Source organism: Limanda limanda, chromosome 7, assembly GCF_963576545.1.
Source record: "Limanda limanda chromosome 7, fLimLim1.1, whole genome shotgun sequence".
NCBI classification, from domain to species: Eukaryota; Metazoa; Chordata; class Actinopteri; order Pleuronectiformes; family Pleuronectidae; genus Limanda; species Limanda limanda.
Window position 1 is genome coordinate 4,493,316 of NC_083642.1, and position 20,175 is coordinate 4,513,490.

The following is a 20,175-nucleotide window of genomic DNA, read 5'->3' on the forward strand; positions in this document are numbered from 1 at the left end:
AGACTGTCTGAGGACGAGAGGGACGTTTTGAAAAGAAAACGATTTTTATTTTATTTTGTTGAAAGGAATTCATTTAGTTTTCTCTCCCGATTCGTGTGTGTTAATCAGGTTTTCTGATCATAGGGAGTTTTTTGTTTTTTAATAGGAAAGATTTTGTTCATGAGTATTTTTTGGAGAAATTAGTTCTCAGTTGTTTGCGGCTTTCGGTAAATTTGTGCTGTAACAGTTTGACTTAAAGGAATTTAAAAGAAATTGGGAAATACACTTTTTTACTTTGTTATCTAGAGACGATAAAAAGAAAACTCCTGGACAAGGGAGTGAAGTTTGTGCTTTGTCTTCTGAAGGGAAAACGTTCAGGGATGAAGAATAAACTTCTGGATCATCCAGGATTGTCTCGTCCAAACTGGGTTAAGAGACAGAAGGAAACTGGAGTTTAAGAGTGAAACGACAATCAGTTTAATGGTTTATTTTCAAATTGCTTTAAACCTCAGGCAAGATTAATGTGTTCCGCTACGGAGACGTGAAACAAATCCATTTATTATCAACACATTAGTCGACATGTGAAAAACGAAACATATTCAAATTTCAGAAGCTGGAACAAGTCAATTGAAAGAGGAATCAATCATCAAAATAGATGCCGATGAATATTTTCTGTCTACAAATGAATCAACTAATCATTTCAGCTGTTGAGTTCAGTTTCTACCTGGAGGTCAACCAGGGGAATCCAGCGCTGTGTCACCTTGTGATCCAACTCTCGGTAAGAAGGTGAAAAAGTGTATTTCCTGAGAAGTTAAACCCCTTTAAAAGTTCTTTCTGAGACTTTTATTGACTGAAGTTGTTGGACATTCTACAATGAAGCCCGACCAGTTCCTCGGCGGGTCGACGGCGAGCCGCGGTGCCGACCGCTCGAACGCTGCCGGACACGGGAGGAAGAACAGTTCAGCTTTTACTCCAGAGAATCCGCTGGACTCGTTCAATCAGAGACGCTTTAGTTTCCTCGTCTGGGATTTTTGTCCGTCTCGCTTTAACCACTTTTCATTGTCTCACATTCCAAAACCGTAGGAATATTAGTTTATCGCCAAAGAAATAATCTCGTCCCGTTTTTTAAGAAAATAAGAAAAACAAAAAAAGTTGCTGCCGTTTTGTTTTGCTTGTAAACATTTCCAAAGGGTAAAGCTCCAACACTTCTCCTTTCTGTTTCCTCCCGCTTTACGTTCTGATTCCTTACTGTATATACATATATGTAGCTATATAATTTTGTGCTCCCATAGGGCATTCTGTATGTGATATTCATATTAGGCATAATGGAGGTTAAAACATCTAGTCGATTCCTTCTTCCAGTAGAGCCTGTGTCCTCCTCCAGACGATTCTCTGAGACAACTATAAACTCAAGTGCCTTTCTCTCGTCTCCCACCGATCCATCCACGTCCCCTCCACCAGAGTATGGACCAAAGACATCAGCCGTCCCCGACCCCCCCCCCCACCCCCCTTTCTCTCTCTCCTTCTCACTGAATGGCACACTTTTCATTTACTACGAATAAACCGTTTGCAATACTGACCGTGTATGTTTGGAGTTTTTTGTTGTGGTTTAACTCAAGTGTTTGTCAGCAAGGTCACGAAAAGTACACGATGGGTTTCCACTGAACTTGGTGGAAATTTAAATATAAATTCATAAACTTTCAAGGAATATTTTTTCACTTAACAATGAGAGATAGGGCTTTTTTAATTTCCCGAGAAATAATTCTTGAGAAAAATATGACTGCAATTTCAAACTAATAATTCTATCTAGTGGATGGTTTTTCCTGCCTCTCTGTGTAAATCTGAGGTTTGATGTCTCCACATGTTTTGGTAAAAGAAAGAGATCCTGAACAGCCAGCAGAGGGCGTCATTACACCGAAAACACTGCCAATTACAGGAAAGACAGAAGGTAAAAGAAGAACAGAAGTTCATCTGGAACATTTGTGTGTAAAAAAAAAACATCATAGGTTCAAAAGTCCAAACACGAGGAACGGGGGGGGAATCACTCAGGGGTGATTTGTGTTTGCAGAGAACCTGAATCCATTTTAAACATGAATCATTTATATTAGTTGATGTTGTAAAGTTTGTGGTGTTAGTGTCTGAGTTGTAACTGCAAATGGAGATTATTTTACTTTGAAAAGACCCAAAATACCTTTAGATGTTAACAAACTGCTTATTAAATTCTCTGAAAGAGCGTCTGGTTCTTTCTATGTTGATAAAACCTACTGGAGCCGAAATGAAAAACAATCTTCCAGTGCTCACAATGCTTTTAATTATTTACATTCACCAGAAAAACATTTTTTTTTAAAAGGCTCCGAAGTCAAAATACACATTTACTGTTTTCCGAAAACCCGGAAATGAAAGTACAAATGTCGACTGATAAAAAAAATGCGTGGCTGCCGAGCTGCGGTGAAACTTTGCAGCAAAACACACACTCTGCAAGAAAAAATGCAAACAAGTACAAACTGAACACGAGCTGATGGAGTGGAGGTTGAAGCGTGTGCAGGAGGAACGGAGCAGCTCACAGGCCCATCACAGAGGGAAACACAGCAGCACCTGCAGGAGAGAAGACCGGGATTTCAATCCACTGGGGGCGTTTCCCATGATGCACTCACGTCTAAAACTCATCACGATATCGATTAACACCAGGCTGCGTCTAGGTCAACAGCAGGTCGTACTTTTGGAGCTACCTTGACCATCTCCTGTGTCTGCGTCCGGGACTTTCCAGTCCTGCTGGCGACCTTTATCGTAGAGTCCCTTCAGCACCTTCCTCACTTCGTCGTTCCCGCCGGCGCGGCTCAGCTCCAGGTGCTTCCTGTAGAGCTGCAGCGCCGTGCGAGCGTCTTCTATGCTGTCGTGAGTCTCACCCTGGATGTTGAGCTCTGCGATCGGAAAACAAAGAGGATGATCACAGGGAGTCGTGAGCATTTCAGAAGATTAGCATCGGTTTCTGATCAGATTATTGAGCTTAAGGGGGATCAACACCTCAACGCTCCACATTAAAACATAAACACTCTTTTAAACCATTCGTGGACACGTGCACTGTACTTTATATTTAATAAACATTCAAATTAACTTTTATCCTCAAAATTCTGGCATGAAAATGTCAGATTTGTCATTTCTACCAATGTGTGTGTGGGTGTGTTGTTTTTTTTGCACGTCTCCAAAATCAATTGTCAATTCACATTTGAAGAAAACATTAGTTTAGGGTATTTTTACTGTCGGAGGTTTATTTAAAATATGAACTTTACGACTGCAGCTTCATTATTTGCTTCAGTCCTTCACTAATGTTAATTTCCCCTGAATTTAACCGACCTAGAAAGTACCAGGCGAGGAATCTCAGAGAAATCATCCTCTTGCGTGGCAGATGGAACAGGTGCACGGTGTCGACCACTTGGTCTTTGAGAACCTGGAAGGAGCAAAGGAACAGAAACTGGTAAGTTAATACTGGCCTGTAAACCAGGCAGCAAACCAGATGTGATTCTAAGTGATACGTACCAGCAGGTTAATGACCCTGAAGTCCTTCTGTAGGCCGTGACCCACGAAGCGAACTCCCGTGTCGATGAGGAAACGCAGCTTCAGGTACGTGGACTTCAGAGTCGTCAGGTGCTTTGAGGAAATCTTTGCATCCAGGTCTCCTGGTTTTATGCCGGAGTATTGAGTCAGGTAGTCGACCACCTGCAAGAACAAACATTCATATTCATAAGGGTTATGAAGACCCACATTTGTATTCTTTCAATTCAATTTTATATTTATTTATATTTTAGCCTGTTTTACCACCTGGTATATCCTTTCAAATTTACTTATTTTATTGTCTTATACTTATTTTCAGATTTAATTCATTATAATTCATCTTTATTTATTTTACACACTTTAATAGATGTATTCTCTCCTAGGATTTTATTATTTGATCCTCTTTTCTACATCTTTCTATCTCTTCTCTTGTTTATTCTGCCTGTAGAGTTTCCTTAATCCCTGTTGTATAACAACAAGTGATATAAATAAAGTCTGGCTGACTACAAGTCGACACACGAGCAGCCTTCAAGAACAAAAACAACAAAAACATCTATAAAACACAGCAACAGCAGGACGCTGAGCGATGACAAGACACAAGCTGTGCAGAGCAGGAACCACAACACATCATTACAGTGACACAACCACAACAAAAACCAACACACAGCACTTGAGACGCTCCAGGCAGCGAGCAGAGGTTCCTGACGTGTGTGACTCATCTCAGAACTTTCCCAAAAAGGTTTAAACCGACTCCACAGGTATTTCTGATATCTTTTTGTTCATGTAGTTAGAGCTCAGTTGTCACGGCTCATTCTGCATTCTAAGATATTGACTCATGTAATACATCGTTCCTGTGAGCTGATCATCAAGGCTGGAAAAGGACACGCTGCCGTTCCAATGAAGGCAACAGAATAGAGGAAGTAAAGGGAGCCGGTGTCCTCCCTGCACAGCGCTTTGGTCGAGTGTATCCTGTTTCCACAAGAGCAACAGAAAATCCCTGTAAACGCCCCATTCACGGCGGATTTTCTGCAGTTGTGTCATTCTGGTGTTTTCACTCTGCGCTCGCTCACCTGCTCCTGGGTGGAGATGTAGTCGTCGATGAAGGGGACGCCCTCGTTGGCCCCCTGACCCCTCACACACGTGATCCTGGCCACGGACATCTGACTGGGCTTGATGGTCGACTTGGTGCCGTCACTGCGCAGCTCTGCCTCTTCCTGCAGACACACACAGGTTTATATCATTATCACAGGAGGCTGATTTGAAGATAAAATGCTTTTTTGTCGGAGCATCACCACATTGCATTATATAGAAACACTGATAGATCTCCATTGTCTTAATCATTTTTTTTTTTTTCAAGCGAAATCTGATCTCATCTTGTCAAATGTCAGAATTTCCCATTTTGCAAAATGTAATATTTTGTGCTTTTGTGTTTGGTCGAGTTCTATCAGACTCACCTGGTTGAGAGTGACGAACTCGGCGTCCAGCCCGACCAGGTCTCCCGCCTGTGGCATCTCGCTGACCATGAGCGGGATGAAGGTGGCGTGACTCTTCCTCTGCTTCCGAGCCAGAGAAGCTTCGGTCAGCAGCACGCTCGCGTCGATGGGATTTTTAACTGAGACGAATAGCAGAGAAAGAGTAAAGCAGGTGAATGAGACGTGAAGTTAATTCAGCCTCTGAGTGGAGAGGGAATGTTCTTGAACGTACTGCGGAGGTCGTATTTGGTGTGGTAGTTCCTCCTGGCGTAGTAGAGAATGGCCGGCACCTTCCAGCTCAAGTCAAACTGTGCAGCTTCAGCCTTCGACAAAAAGAAAACGTTTATTGTCACGTGGCTACGAACCAAAGATTTCATTAGATTTATTATAAAAAGGTGATAAAACATTTACCTTATCAATTGGCTCGATCAGGAAATCGTTGAACAGGTACCACTGCTGATGAGTGACTCCCTGAAGCAAACACGTGTCACGTTAGAGTTTCACAGAATCCATATCAAACTCTATGAACTCCTCTGAGCTTCACTCACCTCTTTCCTCTGATGGTACGTCTCTCCCACTTTGATGTGTGCTATCAAGTTCCCACCCGTGCGAGCGTCCAGGACGTGGGGCACCGTGACCACCAGGTCGAATAAAGAAGCGCCCTCCTCCTCTTCCTCGGTGGTTAACTGGTGGACGACAACGTGACGAGTCATTAATCACATGGAGATCTCGACCCAACAGTAATAAACATGAATAACGTGGACAGTGAGACTCTTCCTCCCTCACCTCCTCGGCCTCGGGCCAGCTGCTGATCTCCAGCCCCTGACTTTTGCTGATGGACATTTTGAGAGTGGGGGGGATCCAGACATGTCGCAGATCCTCGGCCCGGGTGTCCACGGGGAAGCCCTCCATGTTGCACATGTCCTCCCCGCTGCAGCAGGACAAAGAACGAGTTCAGACACATTCAACCGAGACCAATATTATTTGTAGAGCAGAAACTTAGCTGGCAACCAAACTGATGATCTAATAAATGTTAAAATTACGTGTTAAACATCTAATTTCTGTCCTTGTGAGTTAAATATCTTCGGATTTTAAAACAAGACAAGCGTGAAGACGTCTCTACAATGATTTCTCACCGTCTTCAAATGTTTTAAAGACTCAACTAAATTGAAACCATTTACCGATAGTGAACATAATTGTTAATTATATTAAACAGGATCTTACTCTAAGCACCACTCAGTGGGCATGGGTGGGGGGGGCTCTTTGGGTTTAGGAGGTTCCATCGCCTCTTTCTGCATCACCTTGTTGAAGGCAAACTGTGAAGACCACAAAAAACAATCATATAATTCATGTTAACAGCAACGTGCACGTTTCAGAGTGTAATAAAACTTGTCAGATTGGAAATTAAACTGTAAAAACCTACCTCCGCCTGAGCCTTCCAGAACTCAGCCTCTTTGGCGCTGTTCACCTCACAGTTTATCACCAGGACGTCCGGGAGACAGCGAATGTTTCGTGTTTGCACCTGAAGTGATGAACAACAACATTATCAGTATAACGTATTTAAATAAATGACTATGATTGTGAAACAGGAGTCGTAAAAAGTTAAAGCAGGGGGTTAAGGTGGAACTGTGACTGGCAGGAGTGTGGATGAAATGTTTGAAATGGATTTTGGGTGAACGTCAGACAGCAGTGACACGTGATGTTGCTCTGTGGATGTTGTCTGAGTAACGGCTGGAACTCACTGTGGGCTGGTACTTCTCACAGTTTTCACACCACGCCTGAGTGCTCTGCTCCAGACAGATGCTCTTCTTCAGGATCTCGGAGAACTCGTACTCCTTTATTGGCTTTTCTGTCAAGTGAGATGAATATTGTTTGTCAAATACGGAAACGGTTTCGTGGTCTTTCTGCAGCTTCAGCCTACACGACTCTATTCACACTGGGTGAGCGTGGAGCAGGACCTTGAACTCACCCTGGGAGTTGTGCTCCGGGTAGTGCATGGTGAAGAGCAGCGTGAGGGAGGCGCGGACCGTCTCCTTGCCGCAGCGACACAGGCTGCTGTTCTCCACTTCACATCCAAACAGCTTTCCAATGACCGACTCACCAGAGGAGCCCAGAGAACTTCAAGAAAACCATCAACACAACATGAGAACATGTCACTCATTTCTGCCATAGTTCCTGAGCACTGAGCCATGTCAGACTCTTTTCTCAGGGAATGATTCAGGCTGAGTTCTTGTCTGTGGCTCTGACCTGCTGCTGGCCCCCCTGTAGGCCTGCGGACCCTCCTGCTCCTGGGTCTCCTGGTGCAGCTGGGTGAGGATGAAGCGGTTCCAGCTTTGGATCAAGCGACCGAGTCGGGCTTTCCCCGTTTGCTCGTCCGAGTCGGCGAGGATGAGGCCCAGCGCCGAGGCTTCAGGGATGGTGCGGAACGCTCGGAGGAAGTTACTGGCCTGGAGGAGAAGAGACGTTGAGAAATCACAAATCCTGAAAAACCACAGGGATGCTGCTTTCCAGAGAGACAGAAACTGGCGGCTACCTGACAGGGATCTCCTCGGGACAGATCCAACATGTGGAAGAGGAAGCCGAGCTCGCAGGCCAAACAAAACTCCTTCTGGCACAAATGATTCTGCACCAGATACCGGATTGGCTCCAGGAAGTATAACACCTAGCGTGCCGACACAAAGAGGAGAACAACAACAACGCTGCATGAGAAACAGAAAACACACACAAGTACATTTCACGAAGAGCAACACTCTCCCTGGCTGCTCACCTGGATCATGCAGTTGCAGTAAGCATTGGGGATGTGAGGCTCCAGGCCGGCGAACAAGGTTCTGTTGTAATGTTTGAAGTCAAAGTCCTCCAGTCCGAGTTTAGAGTATTTGATTGTGACCTGATGGAACAAAAACATGGTTTCATCACATCAAACACAATTATTTCACATAGCAACAACAAAGAAATTATATATTATATCACAAACTGTCCAATAACAAGTGGTGAACTGTACCTTTCTGTACTTTTTGGGCACCATGTAGAGATGAGGCTCCTCATCGCGCCCAATCGGGGATTCAGGGACCTGATTGTAATTATCATAGTCGAGCTCCACATCTTTGATTTTGTACGGAACCTGAACTCAACACAGAAAATAGATTTTTAACAACGAACGACTGATATGAAATGTATTAACACGACACTGAAATATCTTTTCAACGTGCCTGGTTGCGAGGGCGAGTGCGAGGATTTGCTGCATAACCGATGAACCCGACGGTTTTCATCGTGCGCAGGATCTCTGGGTCCACGGGTGGAGCTCGTCTGTTGGACAAAGACATGTTTCAGATGGTGGCAGATATGAAAATTATTAGGTTATTACAGAGCTGAAAACCACATCGGATTCCAAACAAAATGGTATTGATCTGTTGACGTTTATGCATAATTTAGAGGGTTTAACAAGCATGTCTCTTTGTGTGTGCGTGTGTGTGTGTGTGTGTGTGTGTGTGTGTGTGTGTGTGTGTGTGTGTGTGTGTGTGTGTGTGTGTGTGTGTGTGTGTGTGTGTACTTGCAATATCTTTGTGAGGACCAGTTTGAGTCACTGATCTTAAGGAGCGAGAGCATTTTATTCAGTCCTCAAAACTTGAGGCTGTTTGAGGGCTAATAAGTGGTTTTAGGGTTAATGGTGTGTGTCTGTGTGTGTCTGTGTGTGTCTGTGTGTGTGCGTGTGTGTCAGAGCTTAAAGTCTGCTGCACTTGTTGAGCATGGAAAGTTGTGATATGTTCACTTCTAACTTATAAATTGAGACGACTTGGATTTAAAACCACAGATTGAAACCTGTTAAAAACATATATAATCTTTATTTAAATGCTTTATCTCTCATATCATTTCACTGTATCTAGAGAATGTTAAAGTAATATGTCTGAAATAACAAACTGTGTAAAGACTTTAATAAATCGTCTTCTCTTCTTGAGTTTGACTGATTTTAACACTTCGATTCGACTCCACAAACATGTCTCTTTGTGTGTGCGTGTGTGTGTGCGTGTGTGTGTGCGTGTGTGTGATCAGATACAGGTCAAACTTTGTTATTCGTGGAAGAGCACGCCTCATTCTAATGTGGCCATATTTCAATTTGAATTTAGGAACTCTTCTTAAAGTGAAGTCACATTTTAGGAGAATTGCTTGTTGTTGGTGAAATGTTTAATTGCTGGAGATGTTTCTAACTGGCTGCTGTTTTATCAATTGTTCCGTGTATCGCTCAACACGTGACCGTCAGGAAACACTGACATCACTTCTCGAGAAGTTGTCGACAATGGCAGCAGAAAAGAGAAATACATTCCACATGGGGAGAAGTGAGGTCATTTGTTTTTTTCATTTTTTCATTCTGCAGGTTGTTGTTTTGCTTTTCAGTGAAGCGTGACGTTCTTGATATTCTACATTTCTGCTGTCGTCTTCAAATCCCACACATGCGTTTGTCTGTTTGTCTCAATATTTTCCAACTTCCTGTTCGTGTCCGTGGCGGCTGTCCCCGGCCTGCTGGTTCCTTCTTAAGACGTGAACCTTACAACACGGTCACACATGTGGTTTCATTCCTAACAAAGGCCGAGCTATTGCACAAACAGCTCAAAGCAGAAGTAAACAGAGAAAATGATGGGAACTATATCCCCTTATTATATTCACTGGTAAATGACCTCATTCTGGTGCAATGAGGAATAAACTGTTATCAGGCTTCACAGATTATACCTGTTATCGAGATGAATAACTGCTAATAAATAAATAAATAATACAAAAGTATCAGCGCACATGTGGTTTAGTGTACGTCGTTATGTGTACATGTGACCTTACTGACGTACTTTTGTAGGAACCTCACTATTACTGTATGCAACACACTGTAAATGCTTTGGCTGCTACCTGGGACTCGGTGCGGCCCGGGCGGCGGCCCAGTCCGACAGCAGCGCCTCGGTGCTGGTCAGCGGCATGGGGATGAGCGAGATGGGCAGCAGCTCGTGGTTCCAGTCCAGCTGAGCCAGCGAGTCCACCAGGCACGGCTGAGCAAACTCCGTCTCCCGGGAGTAATCGTTGAAAGACACTTCAGGAGCGTCGGACCACAGGTGCACGACCCCCCCGGAGTCCCCGAAGGACAAGGCCTGTTTGCTGGCGGAGACGTCGAAGCTCATGAGCACCTGACCCTCCGTGTTCACGTGGAAAATGTCAGCCATGTTGGCGAGACCAGTGGGTTCACAGAACTGGCACTGACCTGGAGAGAGAAACAATACATCATAAACCAGTGAATAGGAAACGGTTCCTATATACTCGTACATGTAGCCTGGACGATTGTTTACAAGGAACGTGTAGGAGTAAAACAAACAAGTTAACAAACAGACAGACAGAAAATGGTCAGATGAGATTCCCTGAGTCGTACCTGTTGTATCGCACACTCGATACTAATACAACTATGGAATGATAGTCAGGAGGAGACCGTTATGATTTTAACGTGCATCCTTTTACTAGGTGTTTCACAGGACAGAGAATACCCAGCATTCAATGGGGTAAACAGTGGGGCATTACGGAGGCCCCGAGGGAACAAACTTAATTGAATAACAATACATAACATTCCTCCCCCTTAACTTTTAATTCCCCATCAGTAAAAGTAATATTCACTGTATTGATTATTCTTTTATGACAGTCTTAAACCTTAAAGAACTTTATTTTCTTTTTAATATAACAGTCCCTTTTTACTTTAACAATATTACAAAATAACATTTAACAAATGAACATAATAACATTTCCTGAACTAGGGAAAGAGGGTAGACTGCCTCAATTCCCAGACTTAACCCTGGGGTGTATTCTGCCCCACTGTTGGATAGTCAGGAGACCGTGATGATTTTAACGTGCATCCTTTTACTACGTGTTTCATAGGACAGAGAATACCCAGCATTCAATGGGGTAAACAGTGGGGCATTACGGAGGCCCCGAGGGAACAAACTTAATTGAATAACAATACATAACAGTACCGGTCTGTGAGATGATTGCCAGGCGCGACGTGTAGGTAGGAATGAAGCGCAGGAACAGGGGGTCCACATGCACCTGCAGGGGGGTCACGGCTCTCATCATGCGGAGGTCGTACACCATGAGGAACCGGTCGCATGCCAAACCGTTCATTCCTCGGCTGGAGAACCCACAGGCAGCCAGAAGGTTCCCGTGAACGTCGAAGTCCGAGAGGCTTCCCGAGAAGGCGTCGAACTCGTGCTCCGTCTTGAAAGATCGCAGGTCTCGAAGAGTTATCTGTGGGTTTAACGGAGGGAGAACGTGAGAGACGTGTGACCTTGAAAAACATCTTTAACACAGAGATTTCTTCACGTTGTCTGTACCTTCCCAGAAGTGTGTCCGCAGAAGAAGAAACGACTGGTCTGACGCATTATTGCAAGTCCTGGAACCTCATTGGTGAACTGTCAGTGCACACAACACAGAAGTAAACAGTCAGTCACTTACACTTAGTATTAGTAACTTTTATATTAGGTGGCAGATTAAACCATAGACATATATAAGGCTAGATGCCTCGGCCAATGGAGACGAACGTCACCACATGGCGTCCATCTTGCTGAGGGCGGCTCGCTCACCCATAACATTGTGTTGTAGTGGTGCGTACTTTTTAAATAACCATAACTTGCTCAATTTTCAACCGATTTTTAAACTGTTTGGTTTGTTATAAACGTCAGAGATGTAGTTATGCATAAATTATTAAATTGTTTAGAAAAATAACATAATTATTCATAAGTATGCAGTGTCTTATTATTTTTCTAAATTATTAAATTGTTTCGAAAAATAACATAATTATTCATAAGTATGCAGTGTCTTATTATTTTTCTAAATTATTAAATTGTTTAGAAAAATAACATAATTATTCATAAGTATGCAGTGTCTTATGAATAATTATGTTATTTTTCTAAATTATTAAATTGTTTAGAAAAATTACATAATTATTCATAAGTATGCAGTGTCTTATTATTTTTCTAAATTATTAAATTGTTTAGAAAAATAACATAATTATTCATAAGTATGCAGTGACTTATGAATAATTATGTTATTTTTCTAAATTATTTAATTGTTTAGAAAAATAACGTAATTATTCATAAGTATGCAGTGTCTTACTATTTTTCTAAATTATTAAATTGTTTAGAAAAATAACATAATTATTCATAAGTATGCAGTAACTTATTATTTTTCTAATTATTAAATTGTTTAGAAAAATAACATAATTATTCATAAATATGCAGTGTCATAGCTACATCTCTGACGTTTATAACAAACCAGTTTAAAAATCGGTTGAAAATTGAGCAAGTTATGGTTATTTAAAAAGTACGCACCACTACAACACAATGTTATGGGTGAGCGAGCCGCCCTCAGCAAGATGGCCGCCATGTGGTGACGTTCGACTCTGTTGGCCGGCAACGCGGCCGAGACATCTAGTGTTTATATCTGATATCTATGGATTAAACCAGCTGTGGACGATGATTAACTTCATCTCTCACCTTCTGAGTTTCCTGAACAGTATTCAAGTCAACTTCGATCACATAGTTTTGCAATCCGCCCATGATCATCATGTTGTTGTCAGTCATGAGGAGACTGTGCATATCAGCTCCTTCATCCATCCTGGGACACGCACACACATAATTAGATTAGATTAGATTCAACTTTATTGTCATTTGCACAGTACAAGTACATATGCAGCGAAATGCAGTTTAGCGTCTAACCAGAAGTGCAAAAAAAGCCAGTAAAAGAGCAGAGTATTGTGCATATTAAAGTGAAAAATGTAATAAATAAGATCTGTACAGTAGAAATATATATGGAATATTACAGTATTAACAGGAATTGTAAGATATACGGACGATGAATACACTATGAGCAGGATAAAAATAAATATATATAAATATGAATACACTATAGGCAGGATAATACGGTAATAAAAACAGTCAGAAAACGAAGTAATGAATTCAATGAGAAAATAAACAATCTCTGTTACTTTTTAGTGACACTTACTGGTAATCGAACATGACAAGGCCCCCCCGAGTGTGGCACTTCAGGTTGCCCTTGGAGAGGAACAGCACGCCCGTTTCCAAACTCTGAATTTGTCGGATCTCATCTGATAAGTGCGCTTGAAAAGAAGTGTACCGGCCCATCGTCGGTCCAAAGAACGAGCTGGCATGGCCCTGAGGAAGAAAGGAATTCAACTATAATTCATGCATTTGTGTTTAAAGTGGCACTTCAGCATCGGTCTGTGCTCCAGGATCAAGACTCACTCTGTGGTTTCCCATCCAGAGCATCTCCTCCTGCAGGTCGAAGTGCGTTGCCGTGACCGGGACGCCGACCTCCGACACCACGCTGTGCAGCTCGGAGAACATCCCCTCCATGAGGTGCACCGTCTCCTGGCCCGGCCCGGACATCCCCTCCTGGTCCAGCTCCACGCCCTGGAGGTGACCCGGGTTCAGGTGCTGATCCATGGAGGGCTCCATACCCGGCTCCAGGGTCCCGTGAAGGTTGGGGGGGTAGTCGCCCATCCCGGGGTCGAGGCCGTCAAAGTTCATCATGAGTGCGGCTCAGTCAACCTGCAGAGGAACGGTAGAACAAATATAGAAACTTGAGATACAAGTTACCATACAAATATAATAACTTATCCAAAATGTAGGCAATTAGTTAAATTATGACTCTGGATGCATCTTCAAATCTATTTCCAAATGACCCAGAGAGCTTCACTTTATAGATGTGGAGCTTCTCTAATAAAATGAATTGATTATATACTTCAGAACATCGTAAAAACATCAATCATAATGTGTGGTTTGTATCAACTCTCGTAAAAACTGTTGTTTTGACGTTTCTACATCAGAATGCACATCTGTAATAAATATCCATAAATCTATAATCTATGATCTTACTATAGATCTAACTTCTCTACCCCAGGTTGTGTGTTGTGTAGCAACATGAAGTTGTTGTGATAAATGAGCCTAACACCAATAAATCGTTTGTTTTGAATATTGTTAGCATCTTCGGGCTAGCTCTGCTGTTAGCATTAGCTTGGTGAGCAGAAGCTAGCTCCCGGAAGCTAACGTTAAAACCAAGTGCTAACGAAACCGCTGAGAAACCAAACGTGGTGTATTAACGACTGAAACTTGTGCTGGAAGTTTTATGTTTATATATTTGCTTCACTTACAGCAGCCGTGGTTCACTGTGGACAGCTAAGTTAAGCTAACCTAGCTTAGCATCTTAGCACAACAGACACTAGAAGCGAGCGTGGGACACGAACTCGCTTTGTGCACAGAGAATAAATGTGCAGCTGCAAACTGTGAGAGTTTGAACACCTGTGTAAACTTTACACCGACCTATTGTTGAGATGTTCTGAGCACATGTGTCCATGTTCATCCACAACACAAGGAGCTGCAGACAGGGACGCGTTCAAGAGCTGCAGACAGGGAGGCGTTCAAGAGCTGCAGACAGGGAGCTGCAGACAGAGAGAGGTGTTCAAGAGCTGCAGACAGGGAGACGTTCAAGAGCTGCAGACAGAGAGCTGCAGACAGGGAGCTGCAGACAGAGAGAGGTGTTCAAGAGCTGCAGACAGGGATGCGTTCAAGATCGGCAGACAGGGACACGTTCAAGAGCTTCAAAAGGATGCGTTCAAGAGCTGCAGACAGAGAGCTGCAGACAGAGAGCTGCAGACAGAGAGAGGTGTTCAAGAGCTGCAGACAGAGAGCTGCAGACAGGGATGCGTTCAAGAGCTGCAGACAGGGAGACGTTCAAGAGCTGCAGACAGGGAGACGTTCAAGAGCTGCAGACAGGGAGGCGTTCAAGAGCTGCAGACAGGGAGGCGTTCAAGAGCTGCAGACAGGGATGCGTTCAAGAGCTGCAGACAGGGAGGCGTTCAAGAGCTGTAGACAGGGATGCGTTCAAGATCGGCAGACAGGGAGACGTTCAAGAGCTTCAAAAGGATGCGTTCAAGAGCTGCAGACAGGGAGCTGCAGACAGAGAGCTGCAGACAGGGAGCTGCAAACAGAGACAGGTGTTCAAGAGCTGCAGACAGAGAGCTGCAGACAGGGAGCTGCAGACAGAGAGCTGCAGACAGGGGGTGTTCAAGACCTGCAGACAGGGAGCTGCAGACAGAGAGCTGCAGACAGGGAGCTGCAGACAGGGACCTGCAGACAGAGAGCTGCAGACAGGGAGCTGCAGACAGAGGGTGTTCAAGAGCTGCAGACAGGGAGCTCCAGACAGAGAGCTGCAGACAGGAAGTGTTCAAGAGCTGCAGACAGGGAAGTGTTCAAGAGCTGCAGACAGGGAGCTGCAGACAGGGGGTGTTCAAGACCTGCAGACAGGGAGCTGCAGACAGAGAGCTGCAGACAGGGAGCTGCAGACAGGGAGCTGCAGACAGGGAGCTGCAGACAGAGTGCTGCAGACAGGGAGCTGCAGACAGGGAGCTGCAGACAGGAAGTGTTCAAGAACTGCAGACAGAGAGCTGCAGACAGGGGGTGTTCAAGAGCTGCAGACAGGGAGGCGTGATGATTAAACATTTTATCAGTATAAATAAATAGACTACTAGATGCAGGAATAGTTAATAAAATACATAAAATAAAAATCTTTCAGAATAAAATTTGAATCTAAGTGGTTTGGCCGTGGCTTTAAAATGTATTCATTTCCTCCACATGCTTGAGTACAAAATAATATTAAGTGTTAAGAAACCAGGTATATGCATTTCTTTTGAGTTTTTGTGAATAAATCTCATATTTTTTTGTGCCTATTCAGGAGGGTCTTATTCGTTTTATTTATAATAATAATAGTTCAATAATTAAAAAATACTGATTGTGAATAGTTTTTATTACTGTTTAAAGGAGGGATGGTGCAGAGGTCATTGGAAACTTGTGATAAAGTTGAGACACAAAGACTCGTTTCAAACCGTTTTAGTAACCATGACAGTCACATCTGTAATTCCACTTTAAAGAATAACAGAACATGGGAAATGTATGTAAGGAAGTATGTACACATCTTATGCCTTCACTCATCCGTTTCCTTTTGTGGTTACATTGATGTGAAGCTGTTTTTCTCTGGTAGAGAAAGGTGGCAGATGGAAAGTTTGGTCCAAACTCTGAAGTCAGATCCAATCTCATCACATGAGCACAGCAGTAAAACTCTGTTAACTATATTAATAAGTGTGTTATATATATATATTTATATATATATAATATACATCAGCCAATACTTGTATTATGTACTTTGTATAGCTGTACACCGGCAAAATATTATCTGAAAATCGGCTTTAATTTAAATGGATTTTTTTTAATGGATGATTTTGGAATCATTGAATCTAAATATATAGAAATAACATTAACCCACAGAATTTGAAACTATTTTGTTGTCACTTACACATCATGATTAGTCTTAATTGAATATTTGCTTTACATTTGCTGTATATATATATCCTCCACATAGCAGGTATACATCAGCCAATACTTTTATAATGTACTTTGTAGAGCTTTACACTGGCAAAATATTATCTGAAAATTAGCTTTAATTTAAATGGATTTTTTTTAATGGATGATTTTGGAATCATTGAATCAAAATATATAGAAATAACATTAACCTACAGGATTAGAAACTATTTTGTTGTCACTTACACATCATGATTAGTCTTAACTGAATATTTGCTTTACATTTGCTGTATATATATATATCCTCCACACAGCAGGTATACATCAGCCAATACTTTTATTCAAAGGTAAATGAAATATGATAATTTGCAACAGGTTATAATCTGAGGACAGTAGTGACTTTGTGAAGAGGTATCACTCGGTCATTGTGTGACTCACCCGCTTCCTGGGTGATGCACTCGTTGTGAACTCACCTGAGGGATGCCCAGGAAATCCCTCCTCGCCCACGCACGTCCGAGGCGCGCGTCCGAGAGCCCATTTAAAAGAGAGCCGCCGGACTCTGAGATCCATCACTGACGGGGACGAGCAGGAGCAACAGGACGCAGCCTCATCACCTCCTCTGACTCCCATCATGAACTTCTCTGTGTTCACTGCGCTGTTCTGGCTGTTCGCCTCCGCCTCCTGCGCCCCCTCCGCCGGCCCCGGGCTGCAGGATGCATGTGCGGAGGTCCGGCTCGGATCCCTGGAGCTCAACCGCCTGGCCAAAGCCTTCTCTCTGCAGGTTAGTGCTGAATGTACGAATGGGTCATGTAGAAATAAATTGAAAATAATTTTATTCGCTCATATTATATAGCTGTAAACTGGCAAAATTAATACTGGCTGAATATTGGCTGTATTTTTAATGAGTGCGTTTGGAATTATTATTATAAACGTTATATTATTATTATATAGAATGTACTTTGTATAGCTGTACACTGGCACCATATTATCTGAACATTTGCTTTAATTTAAATGGATTTTTTTTTTAATGGATGATTTTGGAATTATTAGTTTCAAATATGTTTATTGGGAAACCAATCACATAACAGAGAAATTAACAGTAGACAGTTATGTTTCCTTTGTTTTTTTACAGAAGGTGAAAAAGTAATCCCTGACAAAAAAGACTAATGACAAAAAAGAATAGCAAGTAAACAAGCAATGCGATTTTGGAATTATTGATTCAAAATATATAGAAATAACATTAACCCACAGGATTTGAAACTAGTCACTTGCACTTTGTTTTGCATAGATTTACACTATCATAATTAGTCCTAACTGAATATTTGCACTTATTTCACTTATTTTTCATAAATTGTTATTTTGTGTAAGCTGAATAACTGTACTGACCGTGCCTCCACTCCTATGATCCGTAGGCACTGAATGAACCCAGAGTGGAAATTGATTTCTACAACTTACCTGCTTGGATGGAAGCCAAGGACATGTGTGATCCTGCGACGCTCAAACATAACTCTGCAGTAAGCACCCGATTTACAAACCAGAAATAACACATTAATGTCAGTATATGGTTGTGTATGAACATGATAGTCATCAAGAGGATGAAGATGAGTTCCTGATTTTGAAGTTCCTCTCTCCATCCACAGCCGTGCATGGAGAAGATCCTCAGCGTCCTGACGGGCTACAGCGCTGCAGTGAAGAGAGTCGCTGGAATTCAGAGCTGCAAAGAGTTCCCGAGCCAAGTGAGGCCAGTGATCCACAAACTGCACAAAGACCTGAGCACCTGTGTGAAGTCGAAGGGAGGGAAGGTTCACATGAAGGTAAAAACCATTACAATTTGGCTGAGAACATTTTCATTTTGAATTGGAGGGTGTATTTTAGACTCTGTAGATTTGTTTGACTCTGTTTTCTTTAACTCTCCAGGAGCTCCACCTCAGTAAAGAAGAGACCGAGCCCGTCCCTCTCTACCTGGAGGATCTGCTGTGCAACCACACCAAGGAAAGACTCTTCTCCTTCTCCATCCTCGTCGCTCGTGTCTTCGCTGTTGGAGATCCGGCTCATCACACCACAGGCTTCTCTCAGAAGTGTGGAGCACCGCGTGTCCTGAGTGTCGGCTGATCCTGCAGCCGGGAAGCATCCTGTAAACCCATTTGATCACATTGATCAAAGTATATCTGGTGCAGCATTCAGTGGCTGATCATGTAGATACAGCAATGTTTTTACTCTGCCATATCTGTCATGTATTTCCAATGGAATTATTATATTATATCATATGTATTCATTTTTATATTTATTGTATTTATCTAGTATTTATTGATTATTTTATGTATTTATGCATATTGATTATGTTGAAAGGATACAATCGCCATAATAAACAATAATTAATCACCTCATCAATTGCAGTGTTGTCCATCAATGATGTCAGAATATTTTTTGTGAACAGAAAACAATCGAGATAAATAATTCCACACCTGTGCTGGAGCTCTTTCTCCAGAACAGAACACTCTGTGCCGGAGTAAGAAGGAAGCTGTGCTTTCCTAAAACTCTCCTGCTGCTCTTTGGAGATCCACAACTTCCTGCAGACTTCCTCCCCATCAGAGCGTCTATTATTGTTGACGCGCTCACACTCTGATGATGTAACTCTAGTGTAGTGATAATTCAATGAAAAAAGGAAGGTGTTTCCTCTGAAGGGGAAGAGGAAGCAGCGGCAAGCGCATGTGTAAAGATACAGGATTGCTCAACGCGGAAGTTTGTCCCATGAATGACTTATCAACGTGTCATCAGATTCCAGCCTCATTCATCCCGATGAAAGAAAAATCTCCAGTTGTTTGCAAATGATGAACGAGTGTCACAGGAAAGGGAGAAAAGATCTATTTGCCTCTCGGAACTTTCCCAAAGTGTTCCAAGAAATGCGAGGGAGTAAGAAAATAAAAACTTAGATGCACAAAGGAGGACAGGAATGCATTTGTGAAATAAACAGCTCAGAGTTGGCAGTAACATGAAACTCAAGGAAGAGTCTAACATGTTACAGTGAGTCACCTGATGTCAAATATGATGTTGTGTCATTCAATCTGATTACAGACACATTGACCTCAATCATGCACCCAGAGTGTTGACTGTGAGTAAAGATGGATGACGTGTCTCCTTCAAAGTGGCACAGCAGGGGTTCGGTCATATGTGTAAAAGATCGTCACATAAAATACTTTAAAATAATACTATTACAGAAACAAATAATACAAGTTAAAGACTTCATAGGATAAAAGCTTGCTTAAAGAGATGTGTCTTAAAAAGAGAGAGAAAACCGATAAATGATTCTGCTTGTCTAAATAAAAGCTAAAAACTAAGTTTCCAGAAAAGAAAGACTGAGCCAGCCGGGTTACCACACATGTTATTTATCTTTCATCACTTTCATGTTTAATCTCTCCACACACCCCTCGTTTATCAGGAAGTTTTCTTCTTCTCAGAGTGACGGTAAAAGTGCGTTTGATTTTCATTCCCAAGCATTAGTCATTCACTTGACATTTAAATACCAGTTCATTGCATCTCTAAACAGTTGAGGAAGAAGTACTTGTAAAAACAGCAGTGTCAAGAGGAAGAAATACGTGGTATTAGTACTCATTACGCAGAAGTATTGTTTGAGGATAATGTATATCACGTTGATGCTTGTTGATGTTGTAGCAGGTAAGTTTGGGGCTAGTTTAGACTATACTTACATTTCCCTGGAAATAACTTTTAGTATCAATTTGTTTCACAGTTGTTTTATTTAATAATCAAATCATTCTTCA

General features: G+C 42.3%; 1 protein-coding gene across 2 annotated transcripts; it reads right to left on the bottom strand.

Annotated features, from left to right (window-relative positions):
• Positions 1–2,280: 2,280 nt before the first annotated feature.
• On the bottom strand, positions 2,281–14,421 carry pan2 (poly(A) specific ribonuclease subunit PAN2). 2 transcript variants are annotated; one of them, XM_061075344.1, is made up of 26 exons: positions 14,363–14,421; positions 13,286–13,591; positions 13,026–13,195; positions 12,518–12,638; positions 11,357–11,434; positions 11,000–11,270; positions 9,897–10,242; positions 8,213–8,309; positions 8,005–8,124; positions 7,771–7,890; positions 7,537–7,665; positions 7,251–7,450; positions 6,973–7,121; positions 6,746–6,852; positions 6,427–6,525; positions 6,228–6,319; positions 5,790–5,934; positions 5,552–5,689; positions 5,415–5,474; positions 5,236–5,326; positions 4,986–5,143; positions 4,602–4,745; positions 3,517–3,696; positions 3,334–3,427; positions 2,709–2,900; positions 2,281–2,574 (listed from the first exon to the last, which is right to left on the bottom strand). In XM_061075344.1, the coding sequence occupies exons 2-26, from the start codon at positions 13,571–13,573 to the stop codon at positions 2,540–2,542; spliced, it is 3,624 nt and encodes a 1,207-aa protein (XP_060931327.1). In that variant the 5' UTR covers positions 13,574–13,591; positions 14,363–14,421; the 3' UTR covers positions 2,281–2,539. The 2 variants fall into 2 exon arrangements, with proteins under 2 accessions (XP_060931327.1, XP_060931326.1); XM_061075343.1 differs by having other exon boundaries at positions 2,697–2,900.
• Positions 14,422–20,175: the final 5,754 nt, after the last annotated feature.

Excerpts from the sequence above, each read along its gene's own strand:
- pan2 (XM_061075343.1), bottom strand. The coding sequence starts at position 13,573 with ATGATGAACTTTGACGGCCTCGACCCCGGGATGGGCGACTACCCCCCC. Across the intron at positions 8,125-8,212 it reads GCACTCGCCCTCGCAACCAG|GTTCCGTACAAAATCAAAGA; the intron begins GCACGTTGAAAA and ends TGTTGAGTTCAG. Across the intron at positions 5,144-5,235 it reads CACCAAATACGACCTCCGCA|TTAAAAATCCCATCGACGCG; the intron begins GTACGTTCAAGA and ends TATTCGTCTCAG.